The 20989-nt window shown below is 35.4% G+C and overlaps 2 protein-coding genes, 2 non-coding genes and 1 pseudogene across 5 annotated transcripts; 4 read left to right on the forward strand and 1 right to left on the reverse strand.

Moving 5' to 3' along the window:
• Positions 1-943: 943 nt before the first annotated feature.
• On the forward strand, positions 944-2011 carry LOC114730675 (uncharacterized). The gene is made up of 2 exons (XM_028917787.1): positions 944-1261; positions 1343-2011. The coding sequence occupies exons 1-2, from the start codon at positions 944-946 to the stop codon at positions 2009-2011; spliced, it is 987 nt and encodes a 328-aa protein (XP_028773620.1).
• Positions 2012-5925: 3914 nt separating this feature from the next.
• Positions 5926-11652, forward strand: LOC114730671 (extra-large guanine nucleotide-binding protein 3-like). Of its 2 annotated transcripts, XM_028917779.1 has the most exons (9): positions 5926-6184; positions 6548-7730; positions 7868-8005; positions 8420-8524; positions 8613-8792; positions 9243-9420; positions 10060-10307; positions 10777-10949; positions 11039-11652. In XM_028917779.1, the coding sequence occupies exons 2-9, from the start codon at positions 6789-6791 to the stop codon at positions 11634-11636; spliced, it is 2562 nt and encodes an 853-aa protein (XP_028773612.1). In that variant the 5' UTR covers positions 5926-6184; positions 6548-6788; the 3' UTR covers positions 11637-11652. The 2 variants fall into 2 exon arrangements, with proteins under 2 accessions (XP_028773612.1, XP_028773613.1); XM_028917780.1 differs by lacking the exon at positions 5926-6184 and having other exon boundaries at positions 6246-7730.
• Positions 11653-12758: 1106 nt separating this feature from the next.
• On the forward strand, positions 12759-12832 carry TRNAV-AAC (transfer RNA valine (anticodon AAC)). The gene has a single exon. It is a non-coding gene; the product is annotated as a tRNA-Val (tRNA).
• Positions 12833-15285: 2453 nt separating this feature from the next.
• On the forward strand, positions 15286-15359 carry TRNAV-AAC (transfer RNA valine (anticodon AAC)). The gene has a single exon. It is a non-coding gene; the product is annotated as a tRNA-Val (tRNA).
• Positions 15360-16920: 1561 nt separating this feature from the next.
• LOC114730676 (26S proteasome non-ATPase regulatory subunit 13 homolog B-like) lies at positions 16921-20265 on the reverse strand (annotated as a pseudogene).
• Positions 20266-20989: the final 724 nt, after the last annotated feature.

Here is a 20989-nt window from a genome sequence, read left to right on the forward strand (position 1 = left end):
GGTCCTCGTGTTGGGTGTGGCTTCGAGTGACCGAAAGGCTGGTCCTTCACGCGAGCTGCCTCCCCTCATCCTCCGTCCCCAGAACCACCGACACTTGCCGTGAACTCCGTCGCCGCCGTCAGCTGGTCCATCTCAGGTGTGCGTCGAAGATCTGAGCCTGATCTACCTCTGCCAAACTTCGATTGATCTGCTCTGAGCCAGGTTGACCGATTCGTGTTGTATTGCTTTTCGGTGAATGTAGGATACGGTATTAATCAAAGCATGTGGAGGGTGTGTGTTTGTTGATCTGGTGTGAGCTAATAGATTGACTGATCGAACCACCGTGCTGTGTTATTTTTTTCTTCTTGGCCTGGTTTTGTGGTGTGTTTCGGTGATGAATAATTTTTTGTGATGAATGCTTGACATTTGTTGATTTTTAGATCTGAGTTTTGGGCTAAATCTGGCACAGATGTAATTGCTACCTGCAAATGAGTGTTGTAGGCGACAGGAAGAATGAGCCAAAATACATTCCATATCAATTAATGTTGTCAAATGATCCGGTTCTTATTAGTTTATGATAAGTTTTCTTCTAATTTACACATCAATAAAACATTTTTAACCAATTTAAGTAATTTGACCTAAGTATTCTTTTTTTTTTTTTGCCTTCAATTATTACCTATCATATTCTTATCAATTAGATTATTAAGGGTGAAGGATATTTTAGGGAAAAATTATTGATTACTCTTATACGTTTATAAGGAGAATATAAGGATTATATGCAATGATTATATGCACAGATCTAATGTCTTGGGATTTCTTATTAATTTTAGATGAGAAGAATATGCAAGAACAATTTTTTTTATCTGGGTAGAACTTATTTCTTACATAATGTAGCTTGAATTTGAACATTTTTTGTGCTTTGTTTGGTTCTGTTAGTCTGATCTATATTATTTTCCACTTAGAAATGGATAACGATAAAGAAAAAGCGAGTTGGGATTCGTATACGACGAAAATTCTAATCGATGTTTGTGTTGAGCAAATTGTGCACAAAGAACGTCAAGGAACATCATTTACAAGGCCGGGTTGGAACAAAATTACAAAGAGTTTTCAGGAAAGAAGTGGGAAAATGTATGATAGGAAGCAACTTAAGAATAGATTTGACATTTTGAGAAAGGATTGGAAGTTGTGGGACAAACTTATGTCTGGGGAGACTGGCATTGGTTATGATGCAGCAACAAATAGGGTGTTGGCCTCCGATGAATGGTGGCAACGGAAATTAAGGGTAACTATTTGTGTTGGTTGAGTTTTAGTTTTAAATATTAGTTTCTTCATCGCTGACACTTGCCTAATTACGTTAATGTAGGTGGATCCCAATTTCAGGAAATTTAGACATCAGGGGTTGATGTTTGCATCAGACCTAATGAGGATATTCAAAGATGTTGTGGCTTCGGGAGACTTTATGTATGCACCATCAGCCTCACAACCTCAGCCAGCATTCACTCCACAGGCTGACACAGAAGAGGAGGATGTTTATAGAGTCGGGCTCGACCAACAGGAAGGGTCGGGGGACAGTGAGGATGAAAATTTTGGTGTTGACCCAACAGCCACCGCAGGGATCTCAGATGATTTTGCCGGTTGCAACTTAAACAACCCTTCGAGTACTGGACCAAGTGACTCAGGAAGCTATGGAAAGAGAAAGAGGGGTGAGACGTCTAATGCGAAGAAGAAGAAAAAAGTTGCTGCGACTACAAAAATTTCTGATAGCCTGAGTGTTATAGCAGCTGCTTCTGAAAAGCGAGCATCAGCATTGGTTGAAGATCCCCAACAAGTTGAGAAGATTTGGGGACACCTGGCTAGCCTTGAGGAGCTTAATGGTAACCCTCAACTATATTATGCATGTGCGAAGATGCTTACGCGGCTGAAATGGGCTAGGAGAGCCTATTTGGGGTTTATGCCTGATAAAAGCAAGTTGTTGGAGTGGTTGATACCGGCAGCACTAGACCCAGACACATGGAAGGGACCTGTAGATTAGGATTTAGTTTAGGACTTTGTTGTTTCACTGTTGTTACTGCATTTATTAACGTGAACTAATTGCTGTTTGAACCTAAACTTATGTGACTTGTTGTAGAAGGGACCTGTAGAAATCTTAGTAATGACTATGTAATATTTATGCTAATTTCTACTTATCATATATGTGTTTGGTTTTGCTGTTTGGTTTTTCTATTTGCAGTATGATAATTATTTACACCTTGTTTAGGGTAATCCTTATAATGCTTACACTTTGTTGTCATCATAGTTACAGGGTTAACTCCAGAAATGGCTTCTTGGAATGAAGATACTTTGAAGGATTGGAATGATGATTCACCATTGAATGAAGATACTTTGAAGGATTGGAATGATGATTCACAGTGCAATGAAGATGACCGTTCAAGACAGATTAATGAGGAATTAACACAATATGAAGCAGTAGGTGCATTGGTTGGTCATTACTGTGAAATGTATATGTTTAAACAACCCTGCAGAACTAGTGAGCAGACAGGAAATTTATGGGTGCAAGGTATTATGAATGGCCATGATGATCGATGTCCTGAAATGTTTAGAGTGGATAAATATGTTTTCCACCTCTTATGTACCAAATTGGAGGAACACGGTTTACGAAAGTCTAAATACGTAGGAATTGAAGAAATGGTCGCGATGTTTTTAAACACGGTTGCACATGGACAATGCAACAGGATGATTCAGGAACGGTTTCAACGTTCAGGGGAAACTGTAAGTAGGCACTTTCATAATGTACTGCAAGCTTGCCTTAGCCTATCGAGTGAACTTATTCGACCCATAGATCCTACATTTCGTGGAACTCATAGAAAAATTGAGACCGATCCACGTTATTATCCATTTTTCAAGGACGCAATCGGAGCAATTGATGGCACTCATATTCTGTGTGTTGTCCCTGCTGCAGAAAGAGACAAATTTATTGGCAGAAAGGGAAATCCATCACAAAATGTCATGGCTGTATGTGATTGGGATATGTGTTTCACTTTTGTCTTGGCGGGATGGGAGGGATCTGCACATGATGCTCGTATATTTGACAGTGCTATTACAAATTCATCTCTTAATTTCCCTCATCCACCTCCAGGTATATGTTTATAAGTTGCAATCACGCATGTTTTTTTAATTATTTCATTTTTTTTTCTTTTCACAATCTCTCTAATTGTTTCATGAATCATTAGGAAAATATTACTTGGTTGATGCGGGATATCCAACACCAAATGGATATCTAGGTCCATACAGATCAGAGCGCTACCACCTTCCGGACTTCCGACGACAAGTAGGATTTCGAAATATCAATGAAGCCTTCAATTACTATCATTCCAGTTTAAGGTGCACAATAGAAAGAACTTTTGGTGTTTGGAAGAATAGATTTCACATCTTACGAAACATGCGTAGTTACGACTTCCAAATACAAGTATACTTAGTTTGTGCAACAATGGCCATTCATAACCTTATAAGGAGGCATTCAAGCTCCGACTCCCTTTTTGAACAAGCTGAAAATGATAATATAGTGGCCGAACATGATCAGGCTGAAGCTAGTCAACCATCGCCTTCAAACGTTACATCACAGTCTTCATCGCATATGAATCGTGTTCGTGATGCAATCAGAGACCAAATCGTTCATAGTTTATCAAATAATTAATTATGTAATATTATTTTATTTTATTTTGTCAATTGGAGTTCAAAACTTTGTTATCCATTTAAATTATGTTTAGTTGACTTCTTCGTATTAAATTAATTTAAATTTATTGTATTATGTTTTTTTTTATCATGTTGCACTTTGTTTCTTAAATATTTTTTATGATTTCTCTACAGTTCGTAATTCTAATTCACTAAATAAATTTTACTTCATCATTATATTATCTCTATTCAATTTTTTCCTTCTTTCACTTTATATTTAAAATAATTTTTTAGATTACTCTAAATTTTAAAAATTTAATTCACTTATTCATATTAAATTATTTTAATTCCATTGTATTATGTGAAATTATTTTTTTCCTATTTTTTACTATTTATTAAAACTCATACCTATTTTAGTCATTTTACAACCAAACTTACTTTTACTCAACCGTAATCCAAACAGCTTTTTATCCATTTCACTTTTGCAAACGGGCTTTTCTGAACTCCAATCCAAACACAATTCAGCTTATTCAATTTAGCTTATATCCCATTTCACTTATCCATAAGCTGCTTTTCCAATAAGCAGCTTTTCCAATCGCTCATCCAAACGGGCCCTTAGTTTAGGCACACACTCCTAACAAATTCTTAATTAGATCTTTTGATCTAATTAAGAATTTGTGAATATTGTAAAAAAATCAAAATAACCTTTTATATTTTAAAAAAATTAAAGGTACTTCAATTTTTTAGCATGTTCCTATTGACTTATATATGTGCTGTTACTAAAAATTTGACTCAAAATATTTTATAATAAAAAATTAAAATTAAATTTAAAGGCTTTGTTTACTTTTCACTATCATAAAGAATTATATTATCTCAGAAAAGATTAAAAAAATATTTATGCAATTTAAATAAAAAAAACGATTTATCTCATCGAGGGTATAAAGCTTTTTTAACTCTATGAGATGGAGACAACAACGCATGTCCTCTCCTGTTTTACTTTTCTTTTACTAATATTTCTTTTTATTTTTGTACCAAATTTTATAGATGTTTGTATAAAATTTTTTGTCAATTATTACTTTTTGTATAAAGTGGCGATGAGTGATTATATCACCAAATAGGAATGATTAGATCTTGTGTGGATAATTAAAAAAAAAAGAACATTTCTCAAAATCTAATTGTTTAACCCTTTTTTTTTGTTTGATAAATTGTTTATTGCATTGCATTTTCAAAACCCATCTCTCTCTGTATGATCGGTTTTTGTATTGTGTTTTAAGGATTTTTTTTCTTGTTATCCATTTAAGAGTAAGTTAGATGTCATGTGATGAGTCAACATTAAGACTTTTGCGACACTTTAATTACACTTTCATGTACTAATGTTTTAAGATGAGCTATATTTCAATCCCCAAAACGACTCATTTAAAATTTGAATATAATACTCTTCTGGTCCTAATTATAAGAGTCAATTGACTAATTTGAAGAGATTAAGGAAGTAAGTTGAGTTAATTATTTGTTCTAAATAGGTGTTATCTTTCCTAAAATATCTTTACTAATCAAGTGTATTGACTAGAACTATTATTGTTAGAAGGGCTACTTTAGAAAAAATGTATAAATATGAGAAACAAAATGGATTGGGGTCTTATATTTAGCACCAAAACAAAAGTCAAATAGGGTTTTATATTAAGGATCGGAGGTAGTATATAATTTCAACTTTTGAGATTGAATCACTATTCACTCCCACGCTTTCCATGGGGTTGGCTTTTTCACTCTCTATTACTCAACAAAAGATATGTTCATATTACCGTATTCTTTATTTCATATTATCTAAATTTTAAAACATATTTTCTTATACTCTAAGTATATAAACCTTGTGAGCACATTATCATTTTGATCTTTTATTATATATCATTTTGTTTCTCATATCAAAACTTTCTCACTAAAATACTTTAGTCAATATGCAAGTACATCTAATATAAATGGTAGAAATAATTGTGAAGGAATAATACAAATATTTACAGACAATTAAAAAATTAATTTATCTAACTTGTTTTTCAATCATCATCACGCGTTTCCCTACTTAAGACAAGAAGTTGTGCTACGAGTGAGACCAGATTTTTGTCATTTTGACTCAACTCTATAATTATGTAGCACTCACAGGAATCGGCGCGTGCATGGTTGAGGTGGTGGGCTCTATCGCAGTCCCACAAGTTCCTTTGTCTTCGTCCTCACGACCAGATTTTAACTTCTATAAAGACTGAAGACCTCAAAAGATTGAGCATCCACAGAATTAATGGAGAAATGCAATATAACTCAATGGGCGAAGTGAGATTAACAGCGAGGGACCCATTTCAATAAAGCCACTCGAGCGCCCTCCTTCGGTTCTTCTGGGTTTTTCTCTTCCTCCTTTCACCTTCTTTTACTTTCTGATCTGAGACGCTTCAAGAAGCTTTAGCTTTTGGAACTCTAATGGCAAAGCAGCTGTAAAGCAATTAGATTTTAAAGCTCTGGATGGATTTTCTACTGTCCCTGTCCTCAGGTACACATTGGCCTCCCTCCTTTCCCTCTCTTTCTCTCTATAAACTTTTCACTTTCTCTCACTTAAATTTGGACATTTGTTCAAAAGGGTATTTTTCGAAGTGCTTTCAGCTGAAGATTCTAACTTTTGAGTGCGCCACTTATAAGCTGTTTGACTTGGATATTTTCCACTCATGACCAATGCAAATGAGTCTTCCATCCTCCAGGCCTTAACAAATTTAGTATATATCGTGTGTTTTTTGGTTTGACCGAACTATAATTTAATGTTTCAGTTTTTGTTTGAAAGTCATACTTTGAAACCATACTTTGATTTTGTATAATTTCATTCGGTTTTGCTTAATATTGTTCTCTGCTTGTAATTAAGCGATTCAACGGTGAAAACATTCAACGTTTGATTGCGGCTGGTTGGCGGCTGTGAGGCTATGACTGAGTCTACATGAATGGCACTCTCATGAATCCTCTTTGAATTCATCCTTAAGATTTTCTTCTCCTATATCAAGTTAAAACTTACACCAGGTTACGAAAACATGATTGGAATGTGATGTTTTAGCAATAACATATACGATCTGGAGTTTTAAGGGTTAACAACTATTTTGTCTGTTGAAATGGATCGAAATGGGGGAGGGAGCTGGAGGGAGTTGATGAAGAAGATGCTTCCTCCTGGAGCTTCTCTGCCCGATGAAGCTTCTGATCTTGACTACTCCATAGCCATAGAATATCAGGGTCCACCAGTTTCATATGAAGTGCCAACAGTTGATCCTCTTAATATGAAATCTCGAGGAGTTTCACGTTCTGGCTCACAACAATCCATTTCTCGTGTGAGGCCTCCAGTAATTGAACCAATTCCTCTGCCAGTGTCTCGTATTGCTGGTGTGACAGGTTCTCCTAATCAAAGTCCTAGGATATCAGGAAGTTCAGAATCTGTAGTTTCTGTGTTGCAAAATCCTGACTTTTCTTCTGCTTCAGCTTCAGCCTCACCTGGTTCAGCTCATAATCCTCCTAGACAAGAGGTTAACGAACCAAAGAGGGCAGTTGTCACTTTTAGTACTGTTGATAGATCTCAAAGGAAGGAAGCTGAAGTTATGAAGCCAGTTTATCCAGAATATGTTGGGGTTTCAAAGGAAAGGAAGAAAAAGAAATTCAGAGTTTGTTATAGATGTGGAAAAGGGAAGTGGGAAACTAAGGAGTCTTGCCTAGTTTGTGATGCCAAATATTGTAGCAATTGTATGCTTAGGGCCATGGGATCAATGCCTGAAGGACGCAAATGCGTAACTTGCATTGGTCAGCCTATAGATGAATCAAAGCGTATGAAATTAGGTAGACATTCAAGGATATTATCTCGACTTCTTATTCCTCTAGAAGTTAAGCAAATTATGAGAGCAGAGAAGCAATGCTCCGCTAATCAGCTTCGGCCAGAGCAGCTGATGATTAATGGATTCCCACTGAAGCCTGAAGAGATGGCAGAATTACTTGGGTGCCCCTTACCTCCACGGAAGCTGAAGCCTGGGAGATATTGGTATGACAAAGAATCTGGTCTCTGGGGAAAGGTGATGAACCGATTGTAGTTCAATATGTGCTTTGAAACTGACAATTTTTCATTGAAATTTACTTTATATGACATAATATAATTCCATTTGTTATGAAAGAATGATGATTTTAATTCCTGCTCATATTTAATTTACAGGAAGGGGAAAAACCTGACAAAATCGTAAGTTCAAACTTGAACTTCACTGGGAAACTTTCTGTTGATGCTAGTAATGGAAACACAAAAGTTTACATCAATGGTCGAGAGATTACGAGGCTTGAATTGAGGATACTAAAGGTAAGCTGCTCCTTTTTTTTTTTTGGTGAACGGTAAGCTGCTCCTTTTCTTTAAATAAATTTTAGATTTACTGAATCGGCTGTAGCTAGTTGGATTATGCTGTCCAACTTATGGTATGCATATTAGGAGTTGAGGTGAATGGGATGAAACTTAAAATGTTCGTTAACTTTCACCTCTTTTCCCTTCATTTATTTAAACCTTTACCAAGTGAGCCCTTAGGGAAAAACGACCAAATAGGCCAAAATACAAACTTCAGGCTGAAGCAAGACATCTCTAATTTTGAATGATCCACGGAATTTTTGATAAATTCCTCCAACCAGCGATTGGTTGTTGCATGATCGGCACTTTTGATGGAAAGTCTGCTTAAGTGGATTTAGTCAAGTAATCATAAGAATTTGTTGTTTGAACTTTCAGTTGGCACATGTACAGTGCCCACGTGATACCCACTTTTGGGTTTATGAGGATGGTCGTTATGAGGAAGAAGGTCAGAATAATATCAGAGGAAAAATTTGGGACAAGGTATATACTTCTATCTCCAGCTAGGAACATTGAAATCATCAGGTTCTGGAGCACTAATGAATTATCTTTTTGGCCTTTTCCTACACAGGCTTCAACAAGACTTGCTTGTACCCTCTTCTCTTTACCCTTTCCCCATGGAAAACCTCATGCACCAAGAGATGAGATTAGTAATTATTCTACTGCTCCAAAATATCTGGAACAGAAAAACGTTCAGAAGCTTCTTCTTCTTGGACTTCAAGGATCAGGAACTAGCACCATCTTTAAGCAGGTATGGCTTGGAAATGTTTCAGATAGCTAGTATTGAGGTCATCATTTATGTAAGCACTTGAGCTGTTTAAATGAATCTAAAGAGTAACTGATGCAGATGAATGAGCACTTGGCTTATATTTATCCTTTCCTTTGTTTCTTTCATATTTTTTTTCTTTCACCATTGGGAGGTTTGAGGGTGGAGTTGACATCCAACTGACTAGAAATTATGGTCACCTAAAAATCGCACTTCATCTGTACCAGTGGTATTAAATTGGTCTCCCTTTCTGGTCTTAATTTAACCAAATGGTATAGCAATTCATTTTTAGGAGGTTTGGAGAAGCATGATGAATAGGAGAACAGCATGAAATAGTGGAAAACTAAGCAGTCCTCTTTTTTTTTTTTTCACCTTTATTTTCGTATATCTTTTTCCCCTTCCTCTATGACACTCAATTTTGGAGTTTCTGAGCAGGCCAAATTCTTGTATGGGAGAAGATTTACTGAGGAAGAGCTACAGGATGTCAAACTGATGATCCAAAGTAACATGTACAAATATCTTAGCATTTTGCTTGATGGAAGAGAGCGCTTCGAGGAGGAGGCTCGTTCTGAGATGAGTGTCCAAAGTTCTTCTGGTCAAGCTATGGGACAAGGTAATATTTCATGCAGTGGTATTTTTTCTCTTTAAGTACCCACTTCACCGGTTCATGGACTAGCTAGCGTGAAGCCTTGCATGAAGAGTTGTTATAGACTTGTGACACTTAACTAACCATCACATAGATACTTTTCCTTAGTTATTGCATTAGTTAATGTCTGTGTTTCTCTAGCTTGCCAACACAGAATATGTAACTGCAAGGGAAAGTTGACTGATTGAGTATGTTATTTGTGGCTTGATTCATTAGATTATGTTTTATTGGGAAAATTTTACACAGGAAGCTGGTCATGGAGATATTTATTTGGTCCCTATAGGGTCCCCCCCCCCCAAAAAAAAAAAAAAAAAAGCAACAGGGTCTCAAATTTTCTGAGTGAAAACGAAGCATTTGTTGTTACTTATGTTTGCAATATTTGACTTATTTTACAAAAGAGAAATTAACTCAACAATTTTGTCCAAGACATGACTACTCTGCTGCAAATTTCCTGTGCAATGTAGAGCTTTTAGCCTGTGTTTTTTATTAGTTTGGTGGTTGCAAACTGTGTTGATGTAAATAAAGACCATATCAAGGTTGATGGTAATTTAGCATGGATGGCATCAAACTGCTTCCATAGTATCATCTGATTTCAATCTTTTTCAGTTGGGAACTGTGAATCAAATGAAACTAGTCAATGCATCTATTCGCTCAACCCGAGGCTGAAGCATTTCTCTGATTGGCTCCTGGATATTATAGCTACTGGGGATTTAGATGCATTCTTCCCAGCAGCCACACGTGAGTATGCACCGTTGGTTGAAGAAGTGTGGAAGGATCCAGCAATAAAGGAAACCTATAAGAGAAAAGATGAGCTTCACTTTCTTCCAGATGTGGCAGAATATTTCTTAAGCCGGGTAATTGCTCATCCCTGCAACTCTCTCATTTGATTATTTTATATATTAAACTGTAATGTTTCTGGTTACCAACAATTTCCATGGGCCATCAGATTTTATTATTTACCTTATTTAATAATTCTCTAAGTTCTTCTGAGGAGAATTCTACTTTTCTTTAGTTCAATAATCACTCTTTTCTCAGCAAGATAAATCATATAGTTTGGTTTATCATCTTGGGAAAAGTAGGTTGGTGAAAATGTTTTTGATTTTTGCGAAGTATCCGCGTTGCTTTTATATCTCAATATGATGAACATGCAATTCTGTTAGATTTGCTGAATGGGAAAATGGAGGATAGAACATTTGTGTATAATTAAGTTGTGCATGGTAGGAGGGAAAATGGCAGGTAGAATATGCTGGAGTGAAAATATGGGACTTGTTTAGATTTACACATTGTTGATATTGATTAGGTCACTTGCTATTGTTCTTTCAGGCTATTGAAATATCCAGCAACGAATACGAACCATCTGAAAGAGACATCATATATGCAGAAGGGGTTACTCAGGGGAATGGTTTAGCTTGCATAGAATTCTCACTTGATGACCGTAGCCCAATGTCTGAAGTTTACACGGAAAATATGGAAACTCAGCCACCACCTCCAGCCAAGTAAGCTGCGCCGGTGCTCTGTTGATATTTTGATAACCTTAAAAGACTAGTATTTGCATCTAAAATTTTGGGTAACTTCCTTGTCTTAGGTACCAACTGATAAGAGTAAATGCCAAGGGGATGAATGAAGGTTGTAAGTGGGTTGAAATGTTTGAAGATGTTCGAGTTGTGGTCTTCTGCGTCGCCCTGAGTGACTATGACCAGTTGTGGCTTGCCCCAGGCAGCAGTGGCAGTGGAAGCCTTCTGCAAAACAAGATGCTACAGAGCAAGGAGCTATTTGAGAAAATGGTGAGGCACTCTTGCTTCAAAGACAGTCCTTTTGTATTGATTCTGAACAAATATGATATCTTTGAGGAAAAGGTAAATAGGGTGCCTCTATCTGCCTGTGAGTGGTTCAATGACTTTAGTCCTGTGAGTGCTCATCACAATAGCCAGTCACTGGCACATCAGGCTTACTTCTACATTGCCATGAAATTCAAAGACCTTTATGCTTCCCTTACCAGCCGAAAACTTTTCGTGTGGCAAGGCCGGGCAAGGGACCGTGTAACTGTTGATGAGTCTTTCAAGTACATAAGGGAGGTACTCAAGTGGGATGAGGAAAAAGAGGAGAACTATTATGGTCCACCTGAAGATTCATATTACAGTACTACAGACATAAGCTCCTCTCCTTATATCAGACAAGAGTAATGTTCATCATATGTGTTATTTGCCATTTTTAAGGTAAAAGTGGGAGATGTAATATGCCGGCCAGCTTTTGTTCTCTGTATTTTGGTATCTTCTGAAATGAGAGTTGTTAATGATTTTGGAAGAGGCCTCTGTAGCTTCTTAAGCATTTCCTCACCTTTTTAACTGTTCCGCATGAGGAGGCATAGTAAATGGCTCTCATTGTTTTAAAAAGGATTAAAGCTTTAATAAAGGTGTCATGCTGCCTGGAGTGAAATAAAAATCAGAATCATAAAGTTAAAAGCTTTAATTATTTTGTTTCTTCCAGAATTCCCAGCCCAACGAAAAGATGAAAAATAAGGGAGTGATACGACTGTTGCTTTTGAGGTAATCCTTCAACAAAGTGCTCGGAATGAAAAGTGAGAGGGGTTTCCTTTTTTGTACCAAAAAAAAAAAAAGAAGAGACCTTAGTTTACCTTTAAATCATAAGAAAACATTCCCCCTCACCCTCTCCTTCCCTGAAATTAAAAAAAGAAAAAGAAAATGATCTAACATATAAATATTTTCCTGATGGTGTCTGGCTATTGATTTTAACTAATATGAAATCAGAGTTGGATCCCGCAGCTGATATTTAATATGCAAAGGCGACAACGACAGATTTGGATTTCCTACAGTTTTTTGAGCAGAATTTAAGTGCAATTTATTCAAAAAAGATAAACGTATTATATAAATAAAAAATATAAAATACAAGTGTTGGTCTTATGAATTGAATTAATATAATTTTAGTCCTTCAAGTTTGTATTTATTTGGGTTTTGGTCTTTTAAATTTTAAACTATAGGTTTTGATCTCTTAAGGGAAAATAGTCTAAATTCCCATTGAATCATAGAAATATATTTTAAATGGGAAAAAATTTAAGAGATCAAATTAAAATAAGAGTAAACTTGAAGGATCAAAAATTGCTATCGACCCTTGTAAATTCATTTGAGCACAGTATAATTTGCAGCAAATGGAAGCTGACAAGGAACTTGCCTTTGCTGTGTTTCTGGTTCAGTAGAACGGAGGTGGAAATAATAATGCGTTTGTGCGCCAACATTAGCGAGCGATAATTAGGCTGGCATTAAAACGGTGCTGCTCGGGTCAGTAAAGGTGTCGTGGTGTAGTTGGTTATCACGTCAGTCTAACACACTGAAGGTCTCCGGTTCGAGTCCGGGCGACGCCAATTGTTCTCCTTTTTTTTTTTGGGCTGTAATTTTTTATTTTTTCCATGTTTACTTGTTAATTCACAGACACAGACCCCCAAAAAAAAAATTATGCTTTTGAAAAAACACTGTTTCACTTATTGTAGCAAATGACATGATAATGTAGTCCACAAGTTTTATTGTGACTTGTGAGTGAAGAGGAACGGATTTAATCTCGTTTGAAATCTCAAACTTTTAGCATATGTGTGATGCTATTGAAAAATAAACTCCTAAATAAAGAAGTGGTTCCTAATAGATCCCTTAAATTTAAATTCTTACTTCATCAATCTCTTTTTATAAGGAATAATTTTTCATATAAGGATATCCTTATATATAAGAACAAATCCTTTTTATCTGAAATTTTAAAACAATCTTTTCACTTTTATCACTATTAAACATATGCCACTTAATCTCTTTCTTCAATAGAATTTTACTCGATATCTCTCATATACTTTCTTAGGAATGTATACATTTAGTTTCCTCTCTAGTTCTCTCTAGTTACTATCTCTGCCATTATATTAAAATCTAATGGATAAGATTTAATATGTTAGAGTAGTATTAACAACTGCCAAAATCAAAATCAAACAGTACAACTTTTTTTCTTTTTAACTATATGTAACATATTTTCAACCGTGTGTAAATATTTGTCATTTTGCACGTAATTGAAAATAGGTTAATTTTGAGTTAAAAAAAAAAAGTAACATTCATAGAAAATAGATTGTACTAGGCTTCTTAGGCAATTTTTATGTACATTTGCACAATTAATCTTCTAAAAAAAGTCAACACAAACTAATAAATCGAGTCTAATCTTTCTTTAAAGAATAAAGAACTCATCATTAGAATCAAAGCAAAGGGGATTTTACTGCTCAGATATAATTTACAGAGTAATAGAAACGGCAAAGACGACTAAAAAGCTAGGCTAGAACTCCAAGAGAATGTGCAGCATTAAGAACTAAGAATATGATTAACAACCAGACCAATTGCTTCGATCATCATTGAGTAGAGCTGTTGCATCAGTATCTTCAATTCCTGGCCTTCCAAAGCTTCCATGAACGAAGCAGTGAAGGGAGTATCGTAGAATATAATCTGAGGGAGCTCTGATCTGTTGGGGAGAGGATCATTTTCCAGCTGCAAATTAGACTCGTCTTTGTTCAAGCAACTTGTCTGCATTCACAGGGTCGTCTTCCTTATCTTCCTCAGCAAACCCAAGCTTTGGGATGATCTTCTCCTTCTTCTTCTTCCCCATCTTCTCTGTAATCCTGATGAAGCTAATGGAGTGTGGTCGTGGAAGAAGATGGAGAAGGAGAAGAAGATCCCGAGGAGCCTGAGTTTGCTGAAGATGATAAGGCTGAACGTGTGAATAGAGATAGATGACTTGCTTGGTTCTAATTAATGATGATGATTCGCTTTCCTTGTTTTAATAAAAAGTGACCAAATACATGTGCTAGTTTCCATCACACTAGCAAAACAAGAAAATTTCATCACTTCCGTCATTAGTTTTTGCTTATTTATATATTAATATTAAGCAAGATACTAATAATTAGTATATAAACTCATTGTTGTACCAACTAAATTATGAATTCATTAAAAGTAATAAGGGGATAAACATACAATTCTTTTAAAAATTAATAACCAACATATTCAAGAGACTTCGTATATCACTTTTTGTAATAATAATAAAAAAAAAAAAAGTGGAACCAAAGCTGAACTTTTTTTTCGGCGTATAAAATAAAACGGTATGTGATCAATCATTAACTAAATTTATCAGTAGGATATTTTAAAAATATTATCTCCCATCCTAAATATAAAATTTAGTTAGGAGTGAAAATTATATTATAAATTAGATATTATATTTATATCCGGAAGTACTCCTCCCTCTGTCCCTTTCCTATAAGCAACTTTGAATTCCATGACATAAATCAAAAAATTAGTTAAAGACAATAAATAAGTCGAAATTAAAAGTTTTTTCTTCTAAGCACCGTTATTTATAGAAGAGAAAAAATGTGAATAGAGAAAGATGATGATTTAGAAAATGAGATAATAATATATTAGGTATTAAAATAAGTAATTAATGGAGACAAAATAGAAAATTTTCTACAAAAAATTAAGATAATTTATGATTATTGTTTATATTTAAAAATAAGAGGAGGGTTGTAGTTATTAGTTATAAAAAAAAAAAAGAGTAGTATAAAATATATGCAGAATATTGGAGGGTTGATGAATGCAAAATGCCCACAAACTGAGGATGAGATGAGTGGATGCCAGATAGGATTAAAATAAAAATGAGTTGGTGCATATAATTGGTCAGGGTATGAATGACGTGGCGCACTGGGTGCATGTAAGTATTTCTCCAGACAGAGACTTGGCAAGATCTGTGACACTGATTAGCGATAATCAGGACGGGGACGAAAAAGTTAGGGCCCAAATCAACCAAGGTGTCGTGGTGTGGTTGGTTATCACGTCAGTCTAACACACTGAAGGTCTTCCGTTCGATTCTGGGCGACGCCATTTTTCCTCCGCCTAAGTTTGCAGGGGAAGCATGTGTGCAGCCGGTTGGGGCCAAATCTCCCAAGTACCGCGGACTGGCAGTTTGGCATTCAATTAAAAATTGCAAAACAGAAAATTGTTGGGAGAATTTTTATATGAGATTTATACTGCTCACTTATTATGGAAATTTTTTTTCGAGACATCATAGTAATTCTCCTTAAAATTTTAAGATAGAGCAGTGATGCTTAAGATTTTATCTTCTATTTATTTTATTTTAATATTTATTACTTAAATTATGAATTAAAAAACAGATAAATTTTTTTGGTTGAAGGCAAGCATATTCAAAATATAATCATAATACTAAATGCAAGCATCTAACCCAATTAATTTTACCTAAAACTAACCTGAACAGAGATGTAAATTGCCCCAAAATGAAGCTCAATTACAGCCATGTGAACTAAACTGCCTTTTATGACTTTCCTAGTTATATATGGCAATGGACAGCGATGAAATGGGCAGAATAATGAGATAATTGACACAATTACAATGTACATCCTCGGTATAGGCACCGTTTGGATGGCATTGCAAACCTTGGTTTGGAAGCCCAAACCATGGTTTGCACAAAATACCATCCAAACAGCCAGACTAACTAAACAAACCTTGGTTCAGGTAAAACCATGGTTTGGACGGCAGCATCTCTCATCTGCTTCTCGGGTCCAATTGCTGAAACGAACGGTGGGCCCCTCCACCAATGACCAAAGCCTCCAATTATTCAGGTGTTCAATACTTGCTCTGTGTTCAATAATTCCTCTCCTCGTTCACGTCTTCTCCCCAGTCGGTCCACACAACACCCCACAATAATATATATTAATATTTTTGATAGTTGTTGTTACGTTTACAATCTTTAAAGAAAATTAATATTTTTCTGTTATAAAAAAATCATTTTTCTATAAATATATTTAATATTATGTTTTATAAATATATGTACACATATTAATTATGTATTAATTATATTATCTTATATATTATTAATTATGTTAGTAAAAAAATTTTCACTACCCTTTTTGATAATTTCCACATATAAAAAGTGCTTCTGGTAATAACTATCCAAATACTCTCACTTCTCAGAATCACTTTTTCTCAGAATCTATTCTCCACAGAATTCTTCTCCAGAATCTATTCTCCAGAATCACTTTTTCAAACCACGGTTTAGTTTCGTCCAAACACACCCATAATCTGTTTGACAATCTGTTTAGTCTTGAAAGACGTGTGAATAACATCATACAAGCATATCTACAACAAAACAAACCATGGTTTACTTACATACCTTAACTCAATCTTGATACTACGTTACTTCATTGAAATTTTTTATGATTTACTGTTTAAACTTGCGCATAATTTGCAAATCACATAAAAAGTAAACAGATATCTCAGTGACCCTAATCCCCGTGATATTTTTACTTGCAAGCCAAAATCATCATATGCTTTCCACCGACCTTTTTGAATGAGTTGAGGTTATTCCCATCCCAAACCAAGGATCTCATAATCATGAAAGTGACGACAAGTAAAATGCACTTCAAAATGTGGACAAATCCGGTTGTATCCAGGCAAAATTCAGGATACACAGTCTATGATTAATTTAACCACTCTAAAGCGTTAAAAACAGCCTGTTTCAAATTGATTTCACTGTCTCTAAGCATGCAACCAAAGAACCAACACTTCCTAAGCCAAGTACAAAAGGCTGCTGCTTCCAGGAAGCGCGTGTTCCATGAGCAGCAGGCAGCACCAAACAAAAGATGTAAAGTTGGCTCTATAGTCCATTTGAACTGAGTCTCCTCACTTTTTGCCGCCCCAGGATGTGTTCCCTTCTACTTAAATTGTTACAATGGACAGAAAGCAAATCCAAACAATCATGACCCGATTAGATCAGGCGTTTCTGCCTCGATGGAGAGCAACGCGGTGTGCACTTTACTCGTCCAGTTATCCAGTCGATCCCGTAAAGATTTAATCTGTGGAATTCCAAGAACTCTAGGCTGCACCCAAGTAATATGAACGGTGCCATCCACTTGATCGATTATACCCTCAATCAGATGAACCTGCAACATAATTCTCCTACCATTATCACATAGGACTGAACAAACAAAAGCCCATACAAATGCGCAGACTGTAAGCAATGAAATTTGCATACATTTATCAGCATCCATAAGTTGAAAACGCATAAATTAAGATGTAATTAATATTTGGTGGACGGCATTTTTAATGAATATATATAGATGGCTGTTATTAGTTAATTTTGGTGGACATCATTTTTAATGAATATATATAGATGGCTGTTATTAGTTAATTACTATAAAAGTTCCCAAATGCATTTTTTTTCCACTAAAGTTCTGAGTAGGACGTACTGAAAGGCTCTTCATGAGGAGATGCTCCACATCCTCCACAGAAAGTTTTGTGCGATCAGCAATAACTCTCAAAGGAATAGTTCGAGCTTCAGAGGGTCGACTGCAAGTATTTACAATTAGCCCAAGTAACATGTGACAAAATATCCTCATTTTCACATATGACAATCAAATTAGCACATGCATCTTACCTGAATATAATCTCCATCAAGCAGAGAATGTTTATTTTTTCCAACAATCTTTGCTCATTCTGAACTAATGCTGGCTGAGCCCTTAAAGCAGCATTATGGACCCGGCATAATTCTTGATAGCAAACTAAATCGCCAGAATTAAATGCCTGAAGAATATCGTAGAGCCATTCCACCTTTGTCCCCTGAAGACTTTTTATCTGCAAAAGGTACAACAGACTAAACATATCATGAACCAGCAAAGTAAATAATTTCCAAGTATAGTCACTCAGAAAATTAGGGTAAATATACTTACAATAGGATGAGCAAGAAGTTCTCCAAAGTTGTAGATGTTATCTCCCAGAAGAGCAGAAAGGGACAAATCAAATGCCAAATCCTAACAAATCACCACAATAGATGTTATCTCCCAGAAGAGCAGAAAGGGACAAATCAAATGCCAAATCCTAACAAATCACCACAATTCAGTAAATAAAACAATCTGATAGATCAACTAACATAAACCGGATGAACTAAACTAAAAAGGACCTCTCCACGCTTTCTTATTGATGTGAGTGCAACAAGAACCATTAGTCAAGAAAAATAAAGACTGACAATTAACAATTTACCAAAAACAAAATAATCAATGTTTCTTCCAAAACCAAATTAAACATCTTTATAGTTTATCCATGAAGCAAGCATAAAGCAACAGTAAACCAGAAAAATGATCTTTAGTCTTTACAATGACACATGAATAAGAATTAATACAAAAAATGAGACAAAACATGTTGTGCACAAGCATTATTATCATTACGACATTTTGCCAACTCATTAGTCATTACCACAGTACAACTTAGTCTAGACAAAGCAATTTAATGACAAGAAAATAACAATGGAGAACAAGGAAAAACCCAAAACCATAATAGGTAAACAATTATTAGCTCCAAATAACTTGCCAATCCCTTTGTGAATCCACAAAGGAAGCTCCATACAAAGGCCACACACTGAAAGTCTGAAACCCAAGAGGTGGCCAAAATATTAGTCTAAGATGTTACAGGAAAAGCTTATCGCATCCCATTCTAACCATAGTCACCAAATTCCAGAAAAAATGCAGACTGTCAAGCTTTGTGCTCGTTTTTTCTTACCAAAAGCCATCATACTTAATAGCTAAGATCCACTATGGTAATTCCATAGCACCTAATTACATGAAACAGCGATCCAGATCCTACAATCTAAAGCACAAGGATGAAGAAACATGCCCCTTAGCCATTGTTCCCAATTTAAACTTGCAAGTTAGCTACAGGCCTTGTTTTTAATCATTCACAAACACCTCTTTCATCATGCTTCCTGATCGAATTATTATCTTCCTCCTTTCCGTCCCATCCTCACTCCAAGAGACTTTTTCTATTAAAGAAGAAGCAAGTTTTCCATCGTTTTAATAACATTTCTTTTAAGTAAATTCTTGCCGAAGTACTTTTCCTTCAGAAATATGAGAAACAATAGTCTAAATTGATTAAAATATTCACTGATATGTATTATTTCAATCAAGTTACTACTTCCTTGAACATGAGCAATTTTAAAACATGAATAAAGCATCAATATATCAACTCAAATGAACCAACTTTATATACTCCACTCGCATGAAATTGGGAACAATCGTATCAATAACATAATACACAATCTATTAAACAATCTCCTCTTTAAGAAAGGAATTTTTACTTCAATACTGAACAGTTACAACATCAAGAAACAACTTTCATATGCTCCTTTGATCCTCTTTTGCAGTCAAGAGCAAACAAAAATAGAGATATGCATGCAAGTGTTACAACAAAGGCCGCGCAACTATAACATATAAGACAATTCTGAAGGCGTACCAGCTTGAATGAGTCTGAGAGAGACTCCACTGATGTATATGCCAGATAGAGAAGAGCACTTTTGTAGAACTCAGCAAATTCCTGGCGAAATTTATAATACTGAGATGATACCCAGTAATAGCTAGCATATACAGATGGATCAATATCTGTCATGCTATCAAGCGTACTCTTTCCATCATCTAGAAGTTTCTTGCATTCCTTTTGGTCACCTTGCTCAAGCTTAATAAGGCAATTTGCAGCTTGATGTAAAGAATGGTTCTTCTATGCGCTGTTCTTTCGTAGCTTGAAGCTTTTCAATGATTCCTTCAAGATAACCAATAGCAGCTTCTTTTTCAGAATACTGCCGAGACACAGTCACAGCAAAATGTGCAAGCTTGAGAAGATTGATCTTAGTCTCAAAGTCTGTTATGAAATTGTGATATAACTGTATAAGAGCATCACCACGGCCTGAAATTTTATAGCGAGTGCAATTAGTCAAAAAATAAATCATAGCTCTTCAGATTAATATGCACAACAGTCGATATCAATTAAAAATTAATAAATATGAAAATGGAGGAGTCAGAACTGGAAATTACTCTGATCTCTAACACAGGAATTTACCACAGGAATATGATCTTAGCAGCAACTTCAGTAACAGAATAAGAGAAACAGAATAAATTATAAGTTAGACTCATGTTTAGCACAGCTCTAACATTTTCAGGATCTAAATAAAAGAAGTCAATCTAAATATGGATAAAATGATCTAAAATGAGCAGCTCACGTAGACCAAATTTGACTGCCTTCAACAATAATTGGTTAATAGCAAGTAACAGGGTGAGACCGTGCAACAATTTGCAACGAACATACCCTGATAACATGCCATCCAGGAAAAAAAAAATATATCGGGTCTTCAGAATGCAGAGCTTAATTATGTTAAAAAATTAAAATTCAACCATGTAATAAGGTTTTATCAGGTAATGTATGACATCAGTCCTCCATTCTCATAAAAATGCATTCAGTCAGTAGAACATAGAACCACAATCAAAAATTAAATGCAAAGCTTGTTCATGTTAAACACCTCTGTTGCTTTAAAAGGAGCTCCAGTCTCTTATATATCATACTGCACTCTGATTTCAATGTTTTTTTTTTGGGGGGGCTAATTAATCACAAATTCCAAGCCATTTATCACAAACCATAAATTGTCACCAATTGCAACAGCTCCACCATGAAAGTTA

The sequence above is a fragment of the Neltuma alba genome, unplaced genomic scaffold, assembly GCF_004799145.2.
Source record: "Neltuma alba isolate B1F8T4 unplaced genomic scaffold, ASM479914v2 tig00012758_pilon, whole genome shotgun sequence".
NCBI classification, from domain to species: Eukaryota; Viridiplantae; Streptophyta; class Magnoliopsida; order Fabales; family Fabaceae; genus Neltuma; species Neltuma alba.

Excerpts from the sequence above, each read along its gene's own strand:
- LOC114730671 (XM_028917779.1), top strand. The coding sequence starts at position 6,789 with ATGGATCGAAATGGGGGAGGGAGCTGGAGGGAGTTGATGAAGAAGATG. Across the intron at positions 8,793-9,242 it reads CTAGCACCATCTTTAAGCAG|GCCAAATTCTTGTATGGGAG; the intron begins GTATGGCTTGGA and ends GTTTCTGAGCAG. Across the intron at positions 9,421-10,059 it reads TGGTCAAGCTATGGGACAAG|TTGGGAACTGTGAATCAAAT; the intron begins GTAATATTTCAT and ends AATCTTTTTCAG.
- LOC114730675 (XM_028917787.1), top strand. The coding sequence starts at position 944 with ATGGATAACGATAAAGAAAAAGCGAGTTGGGATTCGTATACGACGAAA. Across the intron at positions 1,262-1,342 it reads GGTGGCAACGGAAATTAAGG|GTGGATCCCAATTTCAGGAA; the intron begins GTAACTATTTGT and ends ACGTTAATGTAG.